This window comes from Rhopilema esculentum, chromosome 7 (genome assembly GCF_057945365.1).
Source record: "Rhopilema esculentum isolate cy_ngs chromosome 7, ASM5794536v1, whole genome shotgun sequence".
Lineage (NCBI taxonomy): Eukaryota > Metazoa > Cnidaria > Scyphozoa > Rhizostomeae > Rhizostomatidae > Rhopilema > Rhopilema esculentum.
Window position 1 is genome coordinate 4,589,272 of NC_142821.1, and position 27,973 is coordinate 4,617,244.

At 35.4% G+C, this 27,973-nt stretch overlaps 2 protein-coding genes across 3 annotated transcripts; both read left to right on the forward strand.

The window, feature by feature from the left end:
* Positions 1 to 64: 64 nt before the first annotated feature.
* LOC135684014 (serine/threonine-protein kinase Chk2) lies at positions 65 to 15,325 on the forward strand. 2 transcript variants are annotated; one of them, XM_065199455.2, is made up of 18 exons: positions 65 to 452; positions 1,407 to 1,531; positions 2,995 to 3,050; positions 3,231 to 3,265; positions 3,681 to 3,740; positions 4,636 to 4,691; positions 5,787 to 5,827; positions 7,265 to 7,358; positions 7,943 to 7,999; positions 9,061 to 9,125; positions 9,270 to 9,369; positions 10,182 to 10,220; positions 10,648 to 10,695; positions 10,966 to 11,129; positions 11,702 to 11,817; positions 12,465 to 12,550; positions 13,203 to 13,286; positions 14,737 to 15,325. In XM_065199455.2, the coding sequence occupies exons 1-18, from the start codon at positions 128 to 130 to the stop codon at positions 14,815 to 14,817; spliced, it is 1,632 nt and encodes a 543-aa protein (XP_065055527.2). In that variant the 5' UTR covers positions 65 to 127; the 3' UTR covers positions 14,818 to 15,325. The 2 variants fall into 2 exon arrangements, with proteins under 2 accessions (XP_065055527.2, XP_065055528.2); XM_065199456.2 differs by having other exon boundaries at positions 13,206 to 13,286.
* Positions 15,326 to 16,376: 1,051 nt separating this feature from the next.
* On the forward strand, positions 16,377 to 27,776 carry LOC135684017 (malate dehydrogenase, mitochondrial). The gene is made up of 13 exons (XM_065199460.2): positions 16,377 to 16,536; positions 17,825 to 17,945; positions 19,978 to 20,109; positions 20,705 to 20,774; positions 22,852 to 22,891; positions 23,187 to 23,251; positions 23,831 to 23,891; positions 24,075 to 24,152; positions 24,669 to 24,767; positions 24,891 to 24,941; positions 25,263 to 25,364; positions 26,964 to 27,032; positions 27,559 to 27,776. Exons 1-13 carry the CDS (start codon positions 16,468 to 16,470, stop codon positions 27,619 to 27,621), a joined length of 1,020 nt encoding a protein of 339 aa, XP_065055532.1. The 5' UTR covers positions 16,377 to 16,467; the 3' UTR covers positions 27,622 to 27,776.
* Positions 27,777 to 27,973: the final 197 nt, after the last annotated feature.

The following is a 27,973-nucleotide window of genomic DNA, read 5'->3' on the forward strand; positions in this document are numbered from 1 at the left end:
TAATTAATAAATCTCAAATCGAGAATGGCTGCAGAATGTGCCATGTGCCCATGCGCAAACCAACACCGTTCTTTCTCGGAATTCTTGCAAAGCAAACACACAAGACATAGGCGGGAAACTCTCCATCATGAAACAAAACGGCGTCAATGAGGCTGGCGCAACAAATCCGACTTCGTCGAGCTCATCAAGTAGTGATCAGACTGGTAGTAGCAGTGGCAGCAGCTTGACACCGAGCTCAGGTACGTCAGCTACTGGAGAGAGCTATCATAGCAGCGGTGTCACTAGCAGCAGTAGCGGCAGTGGGAGCAGTTCTTATACCGAAGCAAGCAGCACAGTTTCAACTCTACCTCCAGTTACAGAAGACGAAGATGGTGATGAACCTGACGGTCCCCCAAGGTCTAAAAACTGGGGATTGCTTTTATCAGCTAATGAAAGGCTGTTCGATAATTTTGGTAAGTAAAAATGTTATACTTTCGCTACAGTTGCACCTATGATACCAGTTTTATCGATGTGGGATGTACTCCATTCCAACTCATGATTATGACAAAAATAGCGAAACTAATAAACTGATAGCCTCTAAAAGGTCTAAAGGCTCCTTGATGCAATGCCTCCTTATGGATCATTTAAGCTATAAAACAATTTATTTACCAATTTTAGTTGATTACGTTGAAACATATCCTGTTTCTTTGACATTCAGTTCAGTTCAGTTTTCATTTTAAAATCCACTGTAGTGGAAATCAATAAAATGCAACTTCTTGTGGAAATCAACAAATTTGAGTGCTGGGCGGAAACTGTATTAATCTTACTTCTGATCTGAGTTAATTTTCCTTGTTTTTTCTTAAATGCTCCAGATTGGTTGTAAAGCCTTTAGGAGTTAACAATGGAAGATTTAAAAGATAGTCTGAATTGAATCTTCAAGCGGGCCTGGTACCAACTACAGTTTAGGTGTTTGACCCCTTACTCTACAAAGAATGTGCCAAAAAATTAGCAGTGCAGCAAAACTCTCTAGCTGTGACAACAGATGCAAAAAGAGGGGCTGAGTGGCTTTGCCACTCCCCAAGTAATTTCCAGAAGTGTACTTAAAACCATACATAGCCTCACTTTGAACTTGCTTTGTTGAATGTTCTGTCCCCTCCCCTCAAAAACCCATCTTAGAAATACCCCCCCCCCCCCAGTCAGCACTACTAGATATTCTGCAAATTTTTTCATATGTTTGTCTCATTTTTCCACATAATTTTATGACAATGTAAATGACAACAACATAGAAATTCAATTGCATAACAAGTGCAACATCCATCTTGTACCATAGCTTTCCCCCACTAAACCTATTCTCTTTTGTGTCTATTAACTTGCATTGTTCACACTTTATCTTTCCCATTTTATTTGAAATATATCTTCGTTAACAGGACTGCAGCAAGATCAATACTTGTTTGGTAGAGCAAGGACATCAGATTATGTGTTTGAGTTGCTGAGGTTTCCAGGCCAGGGCTACTTCAAGAGCTTGAGTAACAATCATTTCAAAATATTTAGGGTATGTAAAACAGTGATATCTAAGTTGATGTTTTGTCAACTATTAGATAAAATTACCAAGTCTAAATCAAGGCATAAAATATGTTTTTTTTCAATTTATGATCTAGGTTTCCCACTTGCTCTTAATACTCTGCATCTATTTATCAAGTATTGGTCTCACAATGCTTATTATTTGCAGAAATAGTCCATCCAAGACATACCGTAAATCCTCCAATGAGCCCTCTGAGGTTTATTTGCAAAAATGAATTTTTGGGTGGGGGCTTATTTGAATAGGGGGGGGGGCTTATTTCAAAGTTTAGTATTTTCCTCAAAGGTCGACATAGAAACCACAAAATTTCCTTTATGAAATAAATGGAAAAATTACAAAAAGTGTGAAGATCTAACAAATATTACAATTTTTTATCATCACAAAAGTCACTTTTTTGCTTTGGGTTCTCCAGTCAAAGGAAGTAGTACTGTATAGCTATTGTCCTGTGGGGGCTTTCATGAAATAAGATAATATTCCGCAATTATGCTTCCCTTGAATAAGCCCCTATGGGGGTTTATTTGAGGGGTGCCTTATTTGCAAAAAAACGATTTTTTAGATGGGGGCTTATTTGAGCGTGGGGGCTTATTCAAGGATTTACCATAATTATTCTAGCCCCCCTTGTTTTTTTATGTCAAAGCAGGTCAGGTCTGTGACTTCTGCTCATCTATGGCTTCTTTGTCAGTTTTCCAAAGATTGCAGGAATGAAGCCAAACAGAAAAATTCTAGAAGCTATGGAACAAGTTGTAGACAGCAATGCAATGAGACAATTTTTGTTCCATCTTATATCAGGCATGTTGAGTCTGCATGAAATGGTACATGAAAATGTGTTAGGCAGAGAATCTACGAGGAACCAGTCGGTTTTGAATTGAAAAATTTGGGTCTTATTCTCCAGACATTCTTGCATGGTTTAGAATGTCACTTATTACTGGGTAAAAGTTTTACTTTTGGAATTTATTATAGATTCTGCTTACCTTTTTCTACAGTTGATTTGTAACAATGCAAAGTTTTTGCAAAAGATAATTCTTTCCTCATGATTGAAGAACCAAGAGGTTTTGTTTGAAGAAGTAACGAGGAAAACACTTATAAGAAAATAATTTGATTAAATATCAAAATGCACCTTAAACAGCTTCTTTCGTAAGAAATGTTGCTGTTTGTTTTCAGCCAATGCTTCCGTCCTGTGTTAAGATATTATTGCTCTTCATCTTTGTAACTGGTGTATTGGTTTGGCAGGTAAACAATAACTTGTAAAAAAATCTTGATTAAGCTACCTACTGCCTAAATGTTATTACAATTTTTGCAATTTTGCTCAGTTAGGTTAGGATAGGATCAAGCATGAATATGGAATGTTTTTCTTAGAGAAAACAGATGATACAAGAATGACCTGCATTTGCATTTATAATCTTGCTTATTTTATAAATAAGAATATTTCTTTCTAGGAACTGCACTCAGCGGGGGATAAAAATGATTACACAGTGTTTTTAGAAGATCTTAGGTTTGTTTTGATCTGTTAATATGGCTTTTTTATTTTCTTGAGTTTTTTGTACAACAGAAATATCAGTATGAGTCTTATTGAAGCCTGCCAATGGATTATTTCATAGTAGAGAATTAGTTTCAATTAGTGTACATCGGAATGTTAGTTTTATCTAATAATTAGTGATTTCCTCTTTTCTAGTGCAAATGGTACTGCCATTAATGGTACAATTGTAGGTAAGCTTTAATTTGTCATTGTACTTGTTTGCTATCGATATCTACCAGAGGGCCATGCCAGTAACATATCAAAGGGTGTTTTAGTCAGCAAGCCAGTTATGAGTTGCAAATCAAATTCTAACAAGCCACATGTCAAATTTTTAAAACTACATTTGTGAATACCTATTTTCAACCATATGTCAATCAATGATGTCCCTATTTCTTTTTTGGTGTTAAACTTTTATAAAGCCCATTACATATGTCATTTTTTGCTAAGATAGAATTTCCATGCATGATTTCTACTATTTGAAATGGATGTTATGTGTGCCATTTGCAAACTGCTGAAGCAAACATATGTGAATGTATACATGTTTTATTTAAAAAAGCCCAATTACATTGACACAAGTTTTAAGCTCATTTTTTGAATTTTATATAGGGCAGAAGAAAACAAGAATTTTAAACTCAGGGGATGAAATCTCACTTGTATATAAGAAAGGTGAGCTGATTTTTAAAGTTTTATGTGAAATGCATATGTACCTACATTGGCCTGTTTTCTTTATTTTTATTCAAACCAAGCTCACTTTGTAACTTGGATACAAGACACACTTGGGACACAAGGCAGTATTATTTTATTTGGTGCATAAGAATGTCATTCTGTGTCTTAATTTCAGTTCAACAGCTGCCTCCTTATTTAAGATGTGCCTAGTATTCTCCCAGAAGAACATCAAAATCTGAAAAACACGCTTTTGGTCTATAGAGCAGGAACCGTTTGTTGTTACTCAAGCATCAAGCCTAATCCGTGTGTCTAATGCCTGGTGATACAAATGCCTGATGATAGCATTAAGCGTGATACTCAGAGTTCAAGCAACTTAATGGACCTGTTCTGTTCATCAAATGCATGTAAAGCTCTGTCTTTACTGCATCAAGTATATCATGGCAGTCTAGTAAAACAATCATTTTCAGATGTGAAGAGCTTTGAGTGGTTCTCAATCTGAAAATAGACAAGCTGTTTCAAAATGCTTTTGCATTGATCCTAAGACCCCAAACAGACCCCAAAATAGACCCCAAATTGGTAGCAAACAATAGCTTGTATGAGCGAAACAGCTAGTCTTTGCCTTTCACGAGCCTCCTCAGTACTGCTAAGTACTAAGATTGTACCCCAATAGCTTAATTCAACAGAGCCAATTTTTTCAGTTTGTTCCACCTGTGATTTTAAAACATTGATATTTAGATAGTAAATTACTGTTTTCTTGTATCTAAATAAATATCAAGTCATCAGACAATGAAAAATAAACTTTATAAAACCTAGCTAACATTGAATTTGAATTAACGTTTCATCAGTCTACTGACATTAACTTCAACTATTGTCAACTTAAAACTTTTTGTTGCAGCCTTTATTTTTCATGATATTGGAGAAACTGAAGCACAACAGGACAAATATCCAAAGGTATTCAGTTATTTATTGAAGCCTATGCTATAAACCAGGGGTCGGCAACCCGCGGCCCGCGGGCCACATGCGGCCCGCAAGGTACTTTTGTGTGGCCCGGAAGGCCCCTGTTAACCTGTAAATAATGTGGCCCAATGCACAAGTGTGTCAGCTCGATATTGATTCAGTGATCTTAAATTCTTGCCTAGATTAGCATTCCTCGTTAACATTACTAGTCACTCGAACAAGCTGAAGAAGAAGCTTCAAGGCCATTGTCATTTTGTGAATGTCATGTATGAACATGTCATGTTCCTGCTTATGCTACATCTTTGGAAAACTCAGCTGAACCAATGGAACTTGGTTCAATTTCCATCTTCAAATGGAGTTGATCGAGCTGCAGGGTACCAGTGAATTGAAACAGAAATACAAGGAAACTCAGATAATCCCGTTTTATATGGAGTATCTCCATGGTGGATGATGGTTCATATCAAGGTCTGGTGCAGCATGCCAAAAAGATGTGTTGCATGTTTGGAAGTACTTCTCTCCTTTGCGAAAGTCTCTTCTCAAAGATGAAGCATGCGAAGAGTCGACTGCGATCTCGCATGACTGATCAGCACCTTGAAGGCAACTTGCGGCTGCCAACATCAACAATTCTGCCAAATATTGAGAAGTTGGCCAAGGACGTGCAGCACCGAGTTGCCCATTAGCTTCTTGTAATACACTGAACAGTGAACATGTACTTTACATCTATGTTTGTGTTTACGTACAGCTTCCACGTTACAGTACATTTTCCGATAAATACATTTTTATTGATTAGATTAGTAGTTAGGTAGAATTGGTATAAATTCAAATTATACTGTATTTTGAGTTGCGGCCCTCGTATGCATTTCAAAAATCAAATTTGGCCCCCTGTTTTATTAAGGTTGCCGACCCCTGCTATAAACCCTTATAGAGACAAAGAACCTCTCTCGTTTCAAGCTGAAATATATCTTTTAACTTTGTTGGCAGGTTTGTTTTCTCAGGCAGGATAGGCAGTAGTGTTTGAAACTATTTAGAAAAATGTGTTCTCACTTTTCTTGTAAAACATTTACGTTCTTTTTCCTTTTTCTCTTCTAGGAACTTACAGAAAAATACACAATAGCAAAAATACTAGGACAGTAAGCATTCTTATTAAAACATTATGTTACAATGCAAATATTTTTTGACCTTACAGTTTTTCACTTTAACTGCCAATGTACTTTGTTCATTTAGATGCAGTCGATCTTCTCCCTCTTTTAAGCTTCTCCTGAATCCGATGTTTGAGTTTCTCTGCTATGTCCCTTCTGCTGCCTTTAGCTTCGATCCTTGCCCATACATCGTCTGCTCTTTCTTTGTTGATGAGGCATTGAATATCATCAGAATCACAGTCATCTTCATCTCCTATTTCCCTGTTCTCGTGGTACTCTGTTTTGACTTGGTTGAAAGCAAAGGGTGGCCGTATCAGCAAACCTCTGACCATTGTCTCTGAAAACAGTACCAAGAAGAATGCACCAATCAGTAACTGGTGTTTCATTTTAATGCACGATATAATCCTGAACAAAGAGGGAACCTTTGCTATCTGAACAACTGGTTAATGCAATTTATCTGTTTTGTGATGACGATCATATCGATTTCAGATACCTGTAGCATTATTTAAGGATTTGTTTATTTTTGTATTACCTAAGACAAACTAACCCTGCCTGGTTTGCACAGCTGCCAGGTCCAAATACCGAATCACAAGATTTATTTAGCAACCTCATCCGTGTTCCGTGGACATTGAATGAAAAAGTTTGAGTGGATTAATGTTTTTTGTGCATACACCGGCTTAATTTTTTTGATAGTTATTGTTTCGTGTGTTTAATTTGATGCCATCACTTAGCCTCCTAAAGTTAATTTTATTTGTGTGTAGTTTTATTTGTTTAATTTTCAAAGAACATACTCTCACGATGTAGCTTTCTGTGAACTATTGCAACAAAATCTCTTTCAATTATGCCAACTGGCTTGGCCTTTGGTTTTTAACAAACATCGGAAGCATGCTATTATTGCTCCTGGAGATAGTTGCTGTTTTAGATTCATAACGAGAATAAATACTGAATCAGACATGTAAAGAGGACAATTTTTTATATAGGTCGAATGGCTCCAATCTCAATTTATAGATAAACAAGCACAATCGTAATACACTCCCCAGTTTCGTCATGACCGTTGAATGCTTGAAACTTGCGTTGATAGAATTTTAAGTAGTATTCTATTTGTTGTGCAGCTTTTTTCTTGTTTAATGGCAAAACCACGTGAAGATGATTATCCCGATTTTGTTTGGCGATTGGGTGATTGTGTTTTGGGAGTGGTGTTTTTTGTTTTGAAAAACGTTTATCAGTATTAATTACTATTGGACTGTCACGATTTCTCACGTCTAGTTCTTTTTCTCTTCTGTTTATACTTATCTCAGGATAGTATAACATTAGTCACATCAATTATCTTCTCAGTAACTCTGTGAATGTTGTAACCATGCATTTAAAACCAACGCCTTTTCTTGAGCATGTATATAAACCTCAATTATATCTTTCGTCAATGTATAGGGGTGCATGTGGCGAGGTTAGATTGGCGTATCAGCAAATCTCCCGCAAGCAGTATGCAGTTAAAATTATACAAAAGAAAAGGTTTTCCGTTGGGGTGAGTTTTCTTTATACTCCTTTTATTTAATGAACCTGCTACCTTTTACAACTATGTCAATGAGATCTCTCAAGCCATCCTCTTACAAGTCCTCATAAATTCGCCCACTTCCCCATGCTGCAATTCAATAAGAAACTTTTTTCTCCATTGATACTGATGTGTTCTTCTCGTTACTAAAACAGCTGTGTGTCTTTGTAATCAACAGCCTTTAGGGCCTTTTTTGCTTACCGTCGTTATCCCACTGTCTGTTTGAACTGCATGACAATATTTGATCATTCAGTCGATATTTCATAAGGCTCGCTTGTCTTATGCAGATATCACCCAAAAGCATATCTTGTTATTTTACACCTAAGTAAGCAAATCGCCACGAGAATCATAATATTTCGGATTTTATTTTCCTTTCTTGTGAGAGTCTTACTTGAGTAACATTGCGTTGAATTTCAGCAACCTATTCCTTTAGTATATACTTTATTTTTTGCATAAAATTCTACCTAGCATAGCTTTTCATTAGTCCAGTAGGCTCAATATTATCTGAAACTGATCACGTTTTCAAGTTAGATTCTTCTTTGTTTTGTAATTCTAAGGTCACGATGTCCAAATCCATGATGGATGAAGTCAATATTCTGCGGACACTTGATCATGTGAGTTGTTTTATTCGGTTGCCTGGCACACGTCAAAATGGCAGCATTCAACCAAACATTACCTTTACTGTATTAGAATTACCGATATTTACAATCTTCAACTAAATTAATTTTTATCTAACGAAAAACGGTTTATTAACGTGCTAACTTATGGGCTATTTGCTTTTCTGTGGTTTCACCTTACATCTTTGTCAAACAATCTGAAATTGCTAAAATTATATTGCTTTAGTTTTTCTAGCTGATTTCAAAAAAGTCCCGAAGAGCTATCCTCGTCTTGGAGAATGCTTTTTCTTTTTGGGCTTAGTCTCCTGACAGCATAACATTCAGAGTATGTTAGATGTCTATAAAACGCAAAATTTCGTCATAAAAGATAAGTCAACTTTGCAGCTGGAAGTTAACCGAGATATTATGGCCTACTTGTCTTGAGATTGAACAAATATCTACATGCAGAGAAAATTCCTTTCTTATGACAAGCATTAAACACTTATAGAGATGAAATCACGTGCTTGCTAATATTAGTATCGTCATTAATCATTCCATTGACAATGTGAGTGAAAAGCCAAGAGCTTTTGCATTATCTGGTAGTTCTAGTTCCATCATTTTCCTAATTTTTGTGGTGCAACCTGTCACTCCTGTTCTGTCGTTTATCGAGCAATCTATTTGTAAACAGAAAACATTTCTAAAAAGCTTATCCTATGGTATCTCCGGGCATGCGGGTTGAGCCAAAGGCAATATTAATATGCAAGCCAAGGCAATACTTAAATGTAGGCCATTCCTCGTTGCTGAAATTAGCGTTTCTTTCGGTTTTTGTCTTGCATTCGACTTACAAAACGAACTTACCAAACGTCAAAACTTTAACTGTTAACATTCTGCTTGTATTTCTCTTTTTGCTTGCTCTTGCAAAGGTTTGCCTCACTTTATGTTCATAAACACAAGAGTTTCTTCAGAGAGTTTATTCCTTGCTACTTCATTCCTTTCTTATTCCTCTTTTTCTCCAGTTTTCAATGTTTTTGTTGAAATGTGTCCAACTAACTAAAATGATTTATTCCTTAATGTTTCAGCCAGGCGTCATCAAAATTGAAGATTTCTTTGATGCTGAAGACACTTTGTTTATTGTTTTGGAGTTGTAAGTATCATTTTAATAGCAAACTCCGATTCACTTTTAAAAATTAAGTTTTAAAAGCAGAGAATTGCTGCAGATGGTGATAAGGCTAAGCTGCATATGATTATTATTTGTATTAATGATAAGTTGTATTTTATGTCTTGTTAGAGTCCGTGGTGGTGAGTTATTCGACAGAGTTGTGAAAATGGGGAAGTTCACAGAGACGATTTCAAAGCTTCTTTTCTACCAGGTGCTTTGCGCTGTTGATGTGAGTTGAATGTTGATCTTTCTTGCTTATTACCTTTTATATGTTGTAAGTAAAAGATGATTTTTTTATGCCTGTGATTTTTTCTCTCATCCCATTCTTTTGCAGTATCACCACAGGCAGTTACAAGCATGTCAATAATGTTTCTCTTGGTCTCTCATTCTTTGCCACTTCCTGTCGTCTCATTCAGTGGCCAATTTAGGGGGGGAGGGCAACCAGAGGCAGGTGCCTCTTCCTCCCGAGTTGATGCAAGTCTGGCGCCCGTTTTTTGGAAATTAAGCGCCCCTTTTTAAGAATGAGAATCAGGTGAAAAAGTTTCTGAGACCTATAGATTAATTTGCTTCAAGGATTATCTCAAAGTACACAACAATTATTGTGACAATTTCCTTACAACATGAATAAAGAGCCTTCTGTCAGTAGTTTGGGTCTGAAAGTGTTGTATACAGCATACACTCGTCATCAATTTCTGAAAATCTTTCAGCGCCCCCACTACAAGCTGCCCCACCTTCAAATTTGCTCTGGATCCGCCCCTGACTCCTCGGCCCCCAATGTGTTTATTTTTTTATTCATTTTAAAATTTTTATACAGGTTATAAGTTTCATATCAAAATATGTTTTTCAAACTTACCTGTTTAAAGGAAAACACTAAAGTAAGAACAAAAGAAATGTTTTCTCCTATTCTGTTGCTAACTTGACCATGTGGATACAGGTTTGATCACCATTGAAGAAATATGTTATTACGTATGTTTTGACTTTAAGAAATATAGCCTTTTATACTATGCCGCTGTTAACTTTTTCTTGATATTTGATTTCTAGTACTTGCATTCGAATAAAATCACCCACAGAGATTTAAAGGTACGACATATCTTCGTGTTTTAGTTACTGCTCTGCTTTTTTGCATGAAGCCTTCCTTTCCATTCTGTTTTCAAGGAAATTTGGTTCACAAGACAACCAGTTCTTTTTGACATAACCGTCAAAGCATCAGCTTTTCGCACAGACTGCTCATGTCCTTATCCAGAATTTTTTCTGTTTACATTGTTTGGATCTTTTAATAAGCTTTGAGAGTGAGAATGAAAAAGATCTGTCTCTGAAATTAAGAAAGTCTTATCATTTTGAGTTTTAACATTTGTACGCAAAGAAGCTTCAAGAGCTGGTCCTCGTCGACGTCTGTTGATTGTATTCATTTATATAGGTTATCATATCTTGAGTCATCAGTTTATCTCACATTGTCCCATTTACTGTTCCTTTCGTGTGTGCATTTTTTGCTCTAAATTGTTTCCAGCCAGAGAACGTCCTGCTCCAAACAGATGACAAAGAAACAGCTGTTAAGGTATGCCTTCCATTCAGAAATATCAACGGTGTTCTGGTTTGTTTTGAAAGTTGTTGCTGACCGTTGGCTAGTCTTTTGTTAGGTGCAAAAAGTAATACAGACTACGTCTTATTATAAACAAGGCTCCGTGGCACTATCGTTATCTGCAAGGCTTGTTCATATACAGTGTTTTGGGTCGTATAAAATCTTGCCAACATAGTCAAGATACCAAGCATGTTTTTGTCTGGTGGAAAAGCTTTAAGTGGGATTGATTTAACCCTCTTTTCCTAGATTACAGATTTTGGTCTTTCCCGAATCGTTGGTGAAAACTCATTGATGAGAACTCTTTGTGGTACACCTAACTACCTTGCTCCAGAGGTTATCAAAACTGGCGGAACTGGTGGTTACAGCAAAGCAGTCGATTGCTGGAGTCTAGGGTGTATCCTGTTTATCTGGTAATCACAACGCCATTAATTACTTGCAATGAGATATTCTTCCTGTCACGTTGCGTTTAGAATTCCATAATAAGTAGATGTATGTGTATGCAGGCCTATCCATAAGATAGCATGGGAGTAGTAAACAGATCTCCTAGAAATTTCCAGGCGAGTTTTTCATAGATATGAAAAAAGGAGAGGAAGGAAAGATTGTTTTCAAGGAGGGCAATTTTAAACAGTCTAGGAGAGCAATTAGCAGCTCTCCTCGAGCACTTGAGGGAAGCAAGAGCTACGACTCTGCTCAAATGGCCAGTTCTGGATATGTTTTGGTATATCCCTAGCCTTTATCGCAAATATATTTTTCACCTAACAGTTGAATAGACTGTCAACGGATCGTAAAGAATTCTTGAGTGGAATTTTTTATATCATTTTGCTCGATAATTCTGAACTATCAAGTCTAATAATAGAAGTAAAAAAGCAAGCAGAAACATCAATAGTCTGAAAAGAGTAATTTTCTAAATATTTTTAGCGATTCCTTTATTCTGTATCAAATCAAATTTGCCATTTACAACTTTCTTTGCTCTGATAAACAGTCTTGGTGGATACCCCCCGTTTTCGTCCGAGCATCCAACAATGTCACTTTATGAGCAAATTCTACAAGGGTTTTATTCGTTTCCTGATGAACACTGGAGATCAATATCACAAGAAGGTATTTACGATAATACATTGTAACCTGCTTGATATTGCATAAAGGTGTTTATGATATTACACTGTAACGTATTTGATATCACAAGAAGATACTTGTCGCATTACATTACATTGTATCACAAGCAGGCATTTATAATTTTACACTGTAACCTAGTGAATATCACAAGAAGGTATTTATGATATTACACTGTAACTTATTTGATATCACAAGAAGATACTTGTCGCATTACATTACATTGTAAACTACTTGATATCACAAGCAGGCATTTATAATATTACACTGTGACCTAGTGAATATCACAAGAAGGTATTTATGATATTAAATTGTATCCTACTTAATTTGGATTACCCAGTAATAGTACCCTTTTAATTTGATCTTTATAGCTCTCAGTTATTAGCAAAATTGATATTTCGCATATTTGCTCTTGTTTTATTATTATTTTAAGAAATTTTTTGTTGAACTGATGAGTTGTGATATTGCTGTTAGCAATGGCAGAAGCTATACAGTAAAAAATCACTCCGCATTTCCAATAAAGCTTTTATGTGTATTGTGGTTACTTACATTTTTACTTTCTAATACTTAATTCTTCAACCCTAATTGTTTCACGAGCCTGACTTGCAATTAGAAATGACTTTCCTGTGTTACAGCTAAAGATTTAATCAAGAAACTTCTAACTGTTGATGAGAAGGAACGAATATCAGTCTCAGATGCTCTGAGGCATCCTTGGCTCGAGGTAAGTGAGAGCATCAGTTTCCAATTGTCATGGTGAATTTGATTTTTTGAGAAAAATCATTTGTATGTGCAGTTTTAGAGAAGCATGAAAATTTGTTGAGCCTTGCTTTTAAAAGAAATTTGTTCAAAGTCTATTTATTACTTTCTATGGCTATTTGACGAAATTCAGAGAGCGCCTTTTCTTGATCTGCGTGAAATTTATTTGGGTGCTAATTTAAGGCGGCAAAAATGAGCTGGTGTTTTCAACTCGTCATCCAAACCATCACAATTGCCATTTATGGGGCATCATTAGCGATCAGATATAATCTTCACTCAATCGCAATAATCTTAATGCTTCATCGGTCACCCGACAGTTATTATTCGCATCACCGTTTTTAGTTACACAATCATAATCACTATTTACGAGTTATCATTAGCGATTAGATACCATCAATCAACCAATCAGTCATGAAGATAATCGTAACACTTCATCAGACGCTACCAATTGTTATTCTCGATAATACCATTTATACTGTTTAGAACTTGAAATGTCTCCATCATTTATCCTTCTCTAATCTACCGTGCGACAATATTTTATTTGATATTTTGACATTTAGTCGAGATGTTAATCGGATTTTACCGATGCATCTGTGTGATGTGTTATTTTTGTAAAGCAGGATGAAGGAATGAGGTCGAAAGCGCGATCTTTGATGTATCCAGAGGGAGAACCGATGCCTCCTCCTGCCGTCGTTCCAGCGGTATGAGTTTTTTTTATAAAAATCGAATTATTATGTAGTAATTTATCGTTATTCTTTAAAAGACATTTTATTTCATTTTAGTACATATTCTTATGGCACCTGAAGACGCAGGTTTTTATTCAGTTTAACCTTTTTACAAGGACTTTTTTCATTTTCACTCGGTGCATTCCGAATGCTCGAAATGGTATGACATCTGGGCTTGGAGCTCCTCACCTTACCTCCTACTCACCTTACCCCAACTTCTCACAAGGGCTCCTCAAGCCCTGCATTGAAACACTAGGCCCTTAGTAGACAGTTGGACCCCTCCTTCCTCTTTCTGGAAAAATTTACAACCCTCATACTACGTAATAAGGAACAATGATTTTGGCTGTTGCAATAAAGAAGCTGCGTGGCTCAGATTTGTTACGTTGTTTCACAACGAGTCAAGAAAAATATCAAGCGTAATTCATAATCAAATGTAGATGCTGTTCCATAATAACTGCTAAATTTGTACCCCAAGTATAAGTCAAACCCTAATTGCTGGACCATGGTGGACGTTTTATTTTCAAATGATTCGGCTGACTGCAAATGGATTAGAAATCAGCAATGCCTTAGGAGTATAACTTCACTGTGAAAGAGGTTTTAGCTTGTACTGCCCAAAGCATTAGGAAACCTAGCTTCATTATAAAGTAAGATTTGCCATTAGGCCTGTAAACTTGAAATTTTTGTTGTAAAACTCGAAACTTTTCGTGGCCGTCTGCTGCTGGACCACTTGATAGGTTTTTTTTAAATTTTTTGCTTACCAGATTTTTTAAGAAATTTTACCAAAAAATCATGAAACAATTATTCGATATCTAAGATTGCAGGTTCTCGGCAGGATCACGATTCTTGTGTATGTCGTTTACATAAAATGAAGAGATGAATATTTCTCTGTTTGGGTTGTTTATTAGAATGCAATATATAGGTCTTTAATGGCAGTTTTCTTGCATCAAGGGGGTTCAAAATTTAGCTTTATATGCTCGTATGTCCAAATGTTTCACAGATAGTCGAATAAAATTGCAGACCCTTGACCTACACTGTGACATAATGTGACAAATGAGTTAGAATAGAATGAATATTTTTGATAAAATCAAAACGCACCTTTCACTTGTCTGTTGAAGAAGGATTATCTGTTTTGATTAATTAGCCGAGTAAGAATGGAATGTTGCTTTTTTGTCGGTAAACCCAAATCCCATTTGGCAAGGCTGGAATCAAAATAATGTCAGAAATAAGTCTTTATCACTCTTTATAGAATTAATATTTTATTCATGATAATTTTTCAAGCTAACTTTGCTTCTTTTTGGTTTGACCTTCTGCTATTCCTGTGCCTTATGCCTCTATGTTTAGCAATAATTGCCATATTTTATTAATGTTGTTTATGTTTTGTGAAACTTTAACGACCTAAAAATAGTTTTTTACTGGATCATTGCAGGTGAGAAAGTCGTCATCATCTGACGAAGGCCAACCAGAAGCCAAAAGGCCTAGAATTTCGTCGGAGAAGGCCGAGGAATAATCTTCTTGGTGCTGAACTTGCAAAATCGTTTTAGATTTATTATGAGATGATGTGGCGAACTTATTATATTCGATTCACAATTTTATGTCTTTTATAAAGAAAAACTGAACGTTTTTAGATAAAGTTACCTTAAGCATAAATTAACGTTTCTATTTTGTGTGTCACTTATTTTTTTAAACAGGAAATGTTATTTAACTTAATTAAAGATTTTGCCATTTTGTGGCAATAGGAGAATATGGTTTTTTACTTTATGAAACTGTGATAATTTCTCAGTTTAGTTTATAATTCATACTATATTTAATGTGATGTGATGACTATGTTCAGTTGTGATTTCTATCTAAATTCAAATTTGTCTAAGTTTGAAAGATTTTTGATTAAATTTTTTGACGATAAACTTTTGGCAATGGTTGAAATCGAAGCAAAAATTATCACTAACCAGTGTTAAATACTTAATTAATAATTTTATGGGTTTATTGAAGATTTTACTATACATAATGTTCTTGTTGTTTCTATGAGCTTACCAAGTCTGTCTCTAATTTTCTAATGAAAGATGTATTTATGAGCTTAGAGATAAAACAGACAGATTATTTGGGAAATATGTCTTTTATTTTTGCGCATCTTTTTTCCTAGTATTGTAATTTCGTTCTTTAGTTGAAAAGTATTATGAGATTCTGACTTTTTGCTATTACATTTGGGCCCCTCTTTCACTATTTCAATTGTTGGTTAAATATACTACGCTAAAGATAAAGCTAGTGAATACCTGGACACAGGGTTACGCCCAGTTACCTCATCTTAATTTCTGTAACATTAAAACCAATGCTATTATTCATATCTGATACAAAAAATCACTATTTAATCTCTCGAATTAACGTGTGTAAAGACGGTTTGAAAGTTTTGTTTCTCGCTTTTGCCATCTGGCTGTCCATGATTATATTGCATTCATTTCTTCTGCTCTCAAAAAGACCCACTGGATCGAGAATATCCTTGAAAATAATTGACTTTCCTTCGTGGCGATTTCTTAATATAGTATATTCGTTTCATATTATCACTTTGATAACTATTATGATGGGTTTATTTCAGTTTTTATAGATTTTGGCACGTATGTTCGATAAAAGATATCAAGTGGGGAGATCATCGACCGACGATATCTTACGTTGTAGTTTTGTTTTTTATCACAAAAATCGTTAATCGAGCTATGCCATGTATTTAATCATAGGCTATTTAATCATGACAACAACAAATACTGAGAAAAGTCTTCTGAAGAATCAGTAAAATGGTCCGTACGCCCCCCCTCCCCCACCCTCTATTGAATTCCTGGACACTGCGCTGCCCTGCAAGCTCAACATTTATCAACCTGAGGTCTTAGGCCAATGTTGCACTCTGACCCCTTCGCTTTTTATACTCTCAGTTGCATCACCGTAAATTTAACGCACCTTTGCACTAAATTACCACAAGTTGAGTCGAAGTTGCTGAAAATATTTCCTGTTATTTCCTTTCCCGCCAAATTATCCCTTTAAAACACCATCAGCGTTCCCAAGTCCACTCCTCAAGCCTCACACTGCAGGCTGATCACGAGGCTGGGTAAAAAGTGGTCTTTCCTTCTTTCTCGAAGTTGGAGGTGGCCAGACGTAATAACGCAAGATTACAGTCATGCATTCATTGAGAAGAATTGTGCCTAATGGGCAAATAATCTCAAAAGCATTTTCAACAGCTAATGCGGTATGTATCGGGCAAGTTTTGCTTTCCATTCTGCTCCTCTGCATTTGTTTTTCGTCGACAACCCACCCCACGCTTGTTACCTATGAATAGGTCCGCATCACGGATACCACCCACTTTCAGAAACAAAACTTACTTTTTAAATCTTTAGTGATGACAGTTAGGTTTAACTTAATCAAAAACATTGTGCAATGTTGCAAAAATTCCTGAAAAAGTTTAGATTTTGAAATTTTGGGACGACTAGCAAAAAAATTTATCAAAGGCTCATTTTATCACCACCTGGTGGCTGTTGCAGTTATGCAATTATTACTAACTGTGAATAATTTCAAACATTTTCCATGCTTGTATCTGAGGATAAAGAGCAATGAATTGTCCACCTCTTCTTGTAGATTTTCAAACCATATATTACAATCCTTTTTGAATAAATTGCACCAAACTTTTGCAAGAGACTGTCTGGAAACTGTTAGAAGACTCCTTTCGCAAGGTACTTTTGCACTCCTTTCGCAAGGTACCTTTGCCAAAGAGCCTTTTCAATGAAAAGCAAATAGGTTTAAGCTGTCTTACATAAATTTCAATTTGTTAATAAACCAAATAAGTAAAGGCTTTGTTAGATGTTGATGACAAAATAAATTCATTATCAAAATCAGGGGACATGGCTCCCTCTCTCCCAGTTCTTGGTGGGATCAGTTTTGCAATTCATCTAAAGCTGATGAGAAAATATTTGAAGAGTGTACAGTTTTGATGAATTTTCCGATATGATTCTATGCTTTCAAATCTGCTACTATGTGCAAAGATTTGTCATGGGATTGGTAGGAAAGGAAATTTTCAAACATTAATAAGCCTAGAAATTTTTCTTTCTCCTTGAAAATCCAAGACCCAACCAACACACGTGGCTATCGCCCTTGCTGTTTTGGATAATAGACATTTAAAACTTCACATCTGAACCTTACAGAAGTATTTCTTTTTAAATCCATCTTGTAAAACTGTTGTTATATTTTTTTAAAACGATTCTCAAATGCATGCAAAAAAACACACAGAAACTTGCCCACACTATACGCAAAAACAACGACATTTCAGGCTCACACCGAAAACAATAACACTAATAGACAACAAAAACGTACAGTAATCCCTGAGGGGCAGACAACAAACAATGTCAACAAAGACAACAAGCAACAACACAAAACTCACAAACAAGAACAAAACAACAGGCTGACTCTCCATTCACACAACAAAAACCATATAAAGCATTATATTGTTTATTTGCTGACAATGTATCCTGTTATTTTCCTAGAGTAACAATAAAGTTGCTGTCCTTGGTGCTGCTGGAGGCATTGGACAGCCACTTGCTCTTCTGCTAAAACATTCACCACTCATCAATCACTTAGCTTTATATGATATTGTTAACACACCAGGTAAACTAACCTTTCTAGAAGTGAAGTAATGTTTGGTTTTTGGATAACAGCAATTTGATATTTAGCATCATTTATATGCAAAGTATGCAAGAGGTTGTTGATACAATCATTCCTTACCACTTGTGTGGTTACAACTCACATCACCTTAGCAACAAATGTGTGTAAGAATGGCAATAAGAAAAATCTTATGAAAAATGGTGCAGACCTTTGATGATGAGGATTTAGGCCTAAAACTTCTTTTCATCATACAGTGAGAGCAATTACTATTAAATAACTTATATTTGTTTTGGAGTTGACAATTCTATAGTGTTTCAACTGGAAGCATTTCTTTTTACAAAAACTCAACAGTTAGGTTTAAGAAGAAAACTGTAGTTGAAAGGAGAGAGGATCAACAAATGTTAAGAAATAGATGGTTGATGAATTTGAAAAGTATTCTCATTTATTATTTAAGCACTCGTGCTGATCAGAAAATTGTTATTTTGAATGCCAAGCACTGTGAATGAGAAAAATCAAGTGCATTATATGTTTGATTAAAGATGATAATTTTCTCAAAAAACTCTCCACTAAGGCATTGTTATCATCCTCAATTTGAATTGATAAATTTGACAATTTGAATCCCCAAGTAATTGTGCTACATAGATTCAAATGTTCAGCATTTTCAGTTACAGATGATTTTATTACAACTCTGACCTTTTTGAGCTGTACATATTGTCAATTGATACAACTTCACCTCAAATTCTCTTCTGGCAAGACATGTTTTTCAAGATCAATGGTGTTTCTTTGCTAATTATTTTGTAAATTTTGGCTTGTGATGGGGGCAATCACATTTAAGCATTTGTTGTGTCTTGAGCTTTTTTCATGAGCAAATTCTTAAAGTGCCTATGAAATGAAATTTGACAAGTTTAGATAAAGGCACACTTTTCATAAGCAAAATTTGCTGATTTCAAAGATATATGTTGAGGTGATTTTTTTCTTGCGGAAACATCTAAAAATTTAGGTTGAATATCCTATTTTCACGTTTTCGACTGTGACAAAGCGCCATTATCTATGACGTCACAAAGTTTGCAAACACGGAAGCAGTTGATGTTTAGTACACGGAGGTTGTTAATTGAACTACCGTTAAAATAGCCGTATGGGGAAATTTTAAGTCAGGATACATATCCAATCTTTTTTAGCGCATCAAACTGTCCTTTTTTGCAAAGTTTCATACTGCTGTACCAAAATACGGCAAAACGATAATACCGTTAATTAAGATCTTAGGCGGTATACCCCAGTCTAAAAATAGAACAAGGGAGCAATTTTCAGATGGAGTTTTTATCCTACCATTTCCTGCGTATCAGATTGCCGTCTATTGCAATGTTTCCTGCTATTGTACCTACTTTCGGCAGAGATATCAAAATAACGTCGTTTGGGGAGTCATGTGGAAAAATACCCCAGTCTAAAAATAGCCCAAGGGGGCAATTTTCTGTCGAGGTCTGTATCCTATCTTTTTCAGCGTATCAAACTGTCCTATTTGGCAAAGTCTAGCGCTGTAGTACTAAAGTACGATCGAGATGCAATCAAACTGTCTTTATAAGTCTGTAGCAAAGAACCCCAGTCTAAAAATAGAAAAGGGGGCAATTTTCAGTTATGTTCTTTATCCTATCTACCCCTTTTTGCAAATTTTCATGCTGGTATCACAATTTGCACAATTGTTTGACTAACAGCCCTGACTAAGTGGTATGGTGTGTTTACTGCGAAGTCGGAATCAACTGCAAACCTTGTGACGTCACTGATTCTTATGCTTTGTCACTCGCACTCATTGTTTTTGAGACCCCAAAAGCAAACTTTCCCGTGCAAATTTTCGAGTTAATTTTCGTTTTATATTGCAACGACATGTAGAAGTTTCAGTTTCTTACAAAAAAACTATGTGTGAAATTTTGTTTCATATGCACTTTGAGAATATGAATTCCTCCCTTCCATAGCCTGATTAAAATAAATTTAAATCAAATAGATATCTTCTGTATTCTCAACACATTGAAAATCATTCCAGGTGTTGCAGCAGATTTGAGCCATATCGAAACAGGTAGTAAAGTATCTGCCCATCAAGGACAAGAACAATTAGAAGATGCTGTAAGAGACTGTAATCTTGTTTTGATCCCAGCTGGAATGCCAAGAAAACCGGGTAGGAATTTTTGGAAGCATAACTTTAAGCAATGGTTCAATTATTTCAAGATATCATATATTACGTTTGTTAGTTTTATTTGCCTTTCTGTTTATTCTGATTTTTCCCCATTTCAGCACTTGTTGCATATACAGAGTTTTCTTTTTGAACTTCTGTTTCCTAAATGTCTGAAGATTTAGTCCCAAAGTATATCAGATTGGAATTGTCCTAAAGCCATTTTTAGAAGTATTCCTTTGCTCCTACAATTTTTTTTCCCTGATATGTTTTATTCAACACAGTAGAAGACTTGTTATGGTTGAGAAATTGGCATATATATATCTTGTATTGTACACAAAAATACCATTTTGTTTTTTGTCTGAAAAAGCAAAACTGATTTATTTGACCCAAAAAGTTGTAATGTTTCTCTCTAAGCTCTTTCTCAGCACATTATTTCAAATTTCAATTGGCCTTTTTGTTTGTTTGTTTGTTTGTTTGTTTGTTTGTTTGTTTGTTTGTTTGTTTGTATGTTTGTTTGCTTGTTTAATTTTTCCTTAGCCTTTCCCCAGTTATTAAAATGCCAGTACAGTTCAATTCCAAGAACCTAGTTTTTTCTCAGGAATGACAAGAGATGACTTGTTCAATACAAATGCTTCAATTGTGAAAAATCTTGTTGAGGCATGTGCCAAGTGAGTAGTTCAAAGGTCAAAAATTTGATTTTAATATCAATCGCTAATGCAAATTGACACTTCTTGAACCTTAGAAAAACCATATTAAGCATTTTGCTTTTAGCACATTCATTATTATCATTAAACTTTTAAGAGAGAACAGACTAGGTCCATTTGCAATTCTGAGTTTTGATCTTAATGAAATCATTTTTGTGATTCAGTTACAACTCAGAACAATCCTGTTCTGTACATCTAAAGAACATACAGCTTAGCATTCACAACATCAAGCACTTTATGACTGACCTTTAAAACAAGATTTTCAACATTAATACTAAATGAATTCATAAAGGTAATAAATGAAGATTGCCAGAACATCAAGATTTGAAGTGTTTTGCAAAGTTAGCATATTTTATGATCTTTTATATATATATTTATGCTTTGTGTGTACCAGTCTTTGTAATATGAAAATAGGCCGCGTGCGGCATTTCGCACGCCTTGATTACTTTGCGCGTGCGATGGCGTGCGATGCGAACCGCTTTTTATTGGTTGTTTCTCTTCCTTGTTGTCAAGAACTGGGTGCTGCTTTCAAGGAGACCTTTTGTGTTATAAACTGAACGGAAACAAAAGAAATTGATGGAGGAACTATTCTTGTTCTTTTTTAAAGATGATAAATTTAATTAGTCACAAAGAAATCTGGTTTGAAAAAAATTCTATTACCCGTAGACCCTACCATCCGTCGAGACATTGCCATGCAGCGTCACTGACTTCAGTAGCATCGTTAACATAGCGGATATCTTAGCGGATATTCATAAAAAATATCTAACAATCAAATGAGAAGGAATGGGTAGAGAAATAACACAAACGTCGAAATGAACACACTTTCTTTGAGCACAAAAACAAGTTTAAAAAATTTAAAAGTAAGTACAGTCACCGTCACTTTCTTCTTCATCAGAGCTTTCTTCAGCTTCCTCCTCCTTATCTAGCTTTGGTTTCTTCGATAAACTGTTGTAATTATGCTTTCGCTTTCTGCTTTTCGAAAGATAGATCTTCGTTGCCCTTTTCAAAATATTCTCCCTTTCTTCGTCAGTCCATTTAATGTCATTGACTGTGCTGCGAAGTCTCATCTCCATAACCTTGTGTGACATTCGCAATCTTCTAGCTGACAATAATATGCTGAAAATACTGAATGCTCTCTCTACCGATGAATTGGAGACAGATATTGCAACCATTATATTTGCCAGAATGCACAGGTTGGGGTACTCGTCAGCCCTGTAAGAAAGCGTATTTTTACACAGCTTTCTTGCTTCAATCCCACAAGCATTATATTGTACGTATTTTTTGAATGACTTCCATTCCTTGAGAGCTTTCGAAACCTCAAACTTCGTCTCGCAGAGGGGGGGTTGGAAAATAGCTGCAAAAGCAGTGATCTCTGGGACCCCGTTATCATTGTTGTCGTTCCATTGCTTTTGATCAAACCACTTCATCGTACTAAACACTCCATCAGCATCATCGAAGTAGCATCATCTTTTTCCGACTTGAAACCGATAATTTCGTTCTCTCCCCAACCAATAAATGTTGCCAGCTCGACTTTGTTTCCTTTCGCCATGATTACCGAAGAACAGAAAAATCAATCGAACAGTGAAAACATCTCTTGAATCGAAAATTTAAATTACCGGGTTTTGACAGTAAGCACCAGGTGAACTGTTAAGCGATCTTGTTGTATTATTCTGTGATCATATAAAATATGTGATACAAATGTGACCTGAATTATGATCATGTAAACCGGCCTTTAAGCGTCCTTTTTGACGCTGTTGTTAAATCCCGTATGGGAATACTTTAACAACACCTTGGACAACGACAGAACGACTTTGGCGACTTTGAGTTACCGCTGCTTTGAAAATCTTCGAAACATAAGCAATTGTAAAAAATTTTTGTGACAAATTCTTTGTTTTGCGCGTGCGATGATTAGCACGCCTTGGACAATTTGCGCGTGTGTGGAGGCGTGCGCGTGCGATCGCACGCCTCATATTACAAAGACTGGTGTACCAGACATTTTTCCTCGTTTTTATTATCTTATTTTGTCTGATTTCTCTCCAAGGGCTGCACCAAAAGCAATTCTGGGAATTATCACAAATCCTGTAAGTTTGAAATTACATGAAATCTTGCTTATTGTTATCTATTGAAATTCATTTTATCAAATCTCATCAAATTATATGTAAATGATATGATGTTATTTGTTAAAACATTTTATAAAACCTTCTTTTGTTTTGTTTATTTTGTATATACATTATTCTCAATTTTTTTAAAATGTATTGATTAATTGAAGTTCTTTTTCAATGAAAAATTTAAGTTTTGCTTTTGATAGATTCTAATACTTTGGATAAACCGCTCTGATCTTAATCCTGTGTTTGAAAACTCCTTTTTACATTTTAGGTTAACTCTACTGTTCCAATTGCATCTGAAGTGTACAAAAAGCATGGAGTGTATGACCCTGCAAGGTATTGTAAATGTTGTCTTTAAATATATATTTACATAATTTTGTTGTATGTGTGATAGGCAAAAAGTTTTCAATCATCAGTGGGAAATGTATTATAGCACTCTGCTAACCCCGATTTTGCAAGTTTCCTTTTAGTGTCATTTTCAGGTTTTGATTGCCCTGGGAATACAGCCATCTCCATGCTCTGAACATTAGTTTGTGCTAAATTTGTCCCTTTTCCTAAATATATTATTTGTCTCCATTTCTCAGAATTGTCGGACTTTTTCTGCAAGGGACGAATGCCAATTATTATTGCAGAAAGTAGTATTAAAGCACTTCTCTAAAGCTTTCTTTATATAGTCAAAGAAACCTTGGGTACAAAACCCTTAACTCAAGACCAAATCATAACTGACTTACTTACAGTATTTTCCCTGTTGCCTGCCATCCTTATGTTAAATTTTATGTTAGATAGTTGTCTTAAATGTTTTCGTGCTTGCAAAAACATTTATTGCCAGCGAATATTTTTGTTTCCCTAGAAGAAACAGTAAATTTATGAATAAGTTAGTTTCTTGAATTTCAAGATGTTTTCCTCTCATTGCAGAATATTTGGAGTTACAACTTTGGATGTTGTTCGTTCTAACACTTTTATTTCAGAGTTGAAGGTATGCCTCATTCATTAAAAGTCTGTAGTTTTAGAGCACTTCTAATTTTTTAACTTTTCAATGCATTCCTTTTGATTTGTCTCTTATTTGTAAATGTTCTTTGGTATGCATATTTTAATGAAAAATATTGCTGATTTCTATAAAAACTGCTATTAAGACACTTAAAATCCCATTATTTTCCAGAATCTAGATGTCAGTAAAACAAACATCCCAGTTGTTGGAGGACACTCTGGCATCACTATATTGCCCTTGTTGTCACAGGTTGTTGCCATTTTTCTTTTTTTGCTCTCCATTACCAAAAAGTTTTACATTAAAAAGAAAAGTATTATCATCTTCTAAAACAGCCTCAGATTTTGGAAACTACATTAGAATGCCATAACATAACATAACCAAAAGCCAGCCTGCCTTCCCTGGAAATCTTACCTTTGGAGTAATCTTGCTTTGTCACATCATTTAACAGTTTCTGGTCCTTTACATTTTTTTTAATATTTCCCTGGATTTTTTCCATCTTGATGAGCTGGTATAATAATGCCCGATGTTAGGGAAGGAGATGCTACAGAATTTGACGCTGAGTTAAAAGGTGTTTGATAAGAGATCTGCACATGAAGAATTGGCTTTGAATACAAGGTTTCTCTCTCTAAGAAAGATTTCAAATTCTTTAGAATAGATATGAATCATGTAGGAATTTTTGCAGAGATATTGCCGTCTCGATTGTCATTATCTATATATAAATATATGATTTCAAATTTTGTATTGGTATTCTCTCCTTGCTGACAGGTTACACCCAAAGTTCAGTTCTCAAATGAAGAACTTGAAGCATTGACAGAGAGAATCCAGAACGCTGGTACTGAAGTTGTAAATGCAAAAGCTGGAGCTGTAAGCCTAACTCTTTTTCTCTGAAACCAAGAATGCAAATACATTTAAATATATCATTTCCAGCATTCTTAATCTTCGTATACCCTTCTAGATATTCCTTTAAATGTTTTATTTACATTTCAGGGATCTGCAACTTTATCAATGGCTTTTGCTGGAGCGCGATTTGCTTTTTCAGTAAGTAGCAAATGCTATGTGTGTTTTATTTAAACATCTGTTAATTTTTTTAAATCATTTCTAAAGTAATTATGATGCTGATTTTCACTGCAACGTAGCATTTGAGCTGACATTTTCGATATTTTGAAGCGACGTTGAAAAACAATGTCATACTGATTAAAAGTAGTTTGCCAGCAACACATACATATAAAATATTTATCATCGAGCAGCCCACTTTCTGCATGTTGAAGTCTTTTGTAACTTATCCATTCGATAAAGTGCTTATTTTCTACCAAATTTTAATCATTTCATTCTTAAACTAATCATCTTCTCCTTCATCAGGTCTTAGATGCTTTGGCTGGCAAAAAGGGTGTTGTTGAGTGTGCTTACGTGAAGTCTGACGTCACTGCTGCTACTTATTTTGCAACACCACTGCTTCTTGGGGTAAGGATCGTTGCTTTTCAGCTTTAAAATATTCCTACTGCATGCAAATCCAACAACATGCTTCCATACAGTTTATTTATATGATTTGTAAGTAATGGAAAGTCCACAGTAGCAAACTGTGTGAAGAACTCCACTAGAATACCTGTGACGCAAAGTCGCTTAAATATTGAATTTATTTTTTTGTCGTCTATGCTTGGTGCTTTGCGGTGTTTCTTATTTTTGACTAATTAATGGTACAATTATTGAATTCACTGTTAAAATGTATCGAGTCGCTTTTCATGTGTATTACCAATAGGTATTTCATGATCATAGCTAAGTTATAAACTCCTGGGTTTTTATTAGCGATTTTGTATTCAGGGTTATCTCTAGGTGCTAATTGATTTAGATCCAAGCTCTAGAAACTTTTAGCAACAAGAACTTTTCAATGATTTTATTACAAATTGTTTTGATAATGCAAGTTTCCTGAATGATGCAGCTTGATTGAAAATATTGAGTATTGAGCATTTTGATTGGAATTATTGAGAAAGATGCAATTTTGATGGCACATTTGCAACTTTTGAAACAAGTAATAGTGTTCACAGCAAGCCAGATCGCTGTTTTATAAGCTGCGCACGTTGTGCTTGAATCTAAAGAGGACAATTTTTTCACTTAGGCTATTTATTTTTATATTTTTTTAAATTCATATTTCTACAAAATATTCTGTCAGAGATTCAAGTACAAGTTATGAATAAATAAAACGCTAACAATGCAAGACAGAATTTAAAAATCTGGTTCAAACTAGAATTGCACTTAAGCAGACGTCTGATCTTCCTGGGAGTCGTGTTTTATTCAGGGTGAACTGAGCTCTTCAAAAGTTTTTTTTAATTTTTTGTTTGAATACAAGAGAGGGGATCTACCTTAATTCTAGAGGTATTACATTCAAAGACTTGAGCTCAGAAAGGTGGAATCTTTTTTGTACACTCAAGCTTAAACTTGAAGATGCATGGTTCTTAACGGCAGTTTATCTGTATCAGCTGCAGTTGTTTTCAATATACTTATAACTGCTGATAAAAGCCTGACATTAATCAGAAGTTCTCTTACTTGATTGGTTTAGACCAGTCTACTTGTACGTTGATTGGTTTATAGCAAGTTACAGGAAACAATGCAAGTTACACGAAACAACACACTACATTTAAAGAGAACGATAGCATAGCACAGCAAGGCATAATCAGGAAATAGCGTTTCTTCCACAATTCAGCCACCTCTTCTACAAAAATCTGCCCCATTTACTCTGCAGATGCCCCATATGCGGAGCCATTATGTTTGTTCGTCTGTTTTTATTTTCTCTGATATCTGATATTCGGTTTACAAGACAATTTTTCGTGGCGTTGGAGTGTTCTTTGTCGTTCCGCGTTGTTCCTGTTAATCGCCTTAGTATATAACCTTCCTATGACGGGCCTTATTGCAACGTGTCTCTCTCTTTATGCCAATTACTTTTGTGACACTGTCAAGAAAATGACGTTTCTTTGAGGTATTTTTCTGTAAGTATATGATATCTTAACAGAAGTGTGGTGATTTCCTGATTCGCTCGTCGTAACTAAAAATCCTCAAATTTTGCAGCCTAATGGATTGGATAAGAACTTGGGCATGGGTGACCTGTCAGAATTTGAAAAGAAAAAACTGGAAGAGGTAAGTGTCTCGTACATTTGTTTTGCTAACGAGTAAGAATCGCCTTGCCAACCCTACGTTTCCTCTGAGAAGTAATCTCTGGTTTTTTGCAAGAGAATGAGGAAACTTGTGAATTCTTTTTGAAATTTATCATTTACTCTAATGCATATTATTTATGTCCAAAAAGCTATTAAGTAAAGTAAAGTCCATGCAAAACCTTGGTTGTCGTACACCGTTTCTGGCGTGACCTCTTAGATGTGCCAGAAGCTTCATTACAATCCTCAAGACGCTTGTGTTTGGATATTCTTTACATTTATCAGTGTTTTGAGATCTAACAAAAGCAACAATGAGGCAAAAACAGAGCCAGTTCATATCTAACAACAATACATATGATTCGTTCACCGATCATAATTCTGCTTTGTCACCTCATTTATAACTTCTTTTTTCTTTCTTCGATGTTTTGTATAGTAACAGATGATTTGTATTCTTCAAGAACTGACTATTCGTCTAAAATAGATTCTATTCAATTTACTTTTGTTTCTTAAAGGCTCTTCCTGAGTTGCAGAAGAACATCGCCAAAGGAGAAGAATTTGTAAAAAACAATCCATGAACTCGACCTTTCGGTTAACTGTTTTATTGTAAGTTAGCGCTGCGTACATAGAGTGATTTTTTCTCTAACAACTGACTGACCTGGCTGCCTGTACATGAAATTAATTCATATTTCTTGCTTTTGCTTATTTTGAAACAATGCTTCGCTGGTTCAAATTTTTTGTCGTGGTTTTCACAATCTTCTAAACACGGGTCAGATGGACGAGTCTGTTATTTCCACCTGCCTCGTGGCTGAAACAGTGCATTTATAGCCATAACGTTATTTTACACTGCTGAGACTGTTTAAGAGATTAGATTGTGGTTGAAATCGCCCTACTGAATGTCTTACAGGTCAATGGAAAACGGGCTTGTAC

Excerpts from the sequence above, each read along its gene's own strand:
- LOC135684017 (XM_065199460.2), top strand. The coding sequence starts at position 16,468 with ATGCATTCATTGAGAAGAATTGTGCCTAATGGGCAAATAATCTCAAAA. Across the intron at positions 20,110-20,704 it reads TGGAATGCCAAGAAAACCGG|GAATGACAAGAGATGACTTG; the intron begins GTAGGAATTTTT and ends GTTTTTTCTCAG. Across the intron at positions 24,768-24,890 it reads TAAATGCAAAAGCTGGAGCT|GGATCTGCAACTTTATCAAT; the intron begins GTAAGCCTAACT and ends TTTACATTTCAG.
- LOC135684014 (XM_065199455.2), top strand. The coding sequence starts at position 128 with ATGAAACAAAACGGCGTCAATGAGGCTGGCGCAACAAATCCGACTTCG. Across the intron at positions 5,828-7,264 it reads ATAGCAAAAATACTAGGACA|GGGTGCATGTGGCGAGGTTA; the intron begins GTAAGCATTCTT and ends GTCAATGTATAG. Across the intron at positions 13,287-14,736 it reads CTCCTGCCGTCGTTCCAGCG|GTGAGAAAGTCGTCATCATC; the intron begins GTATGAGTTTTT and ends GGATCATTGCAG.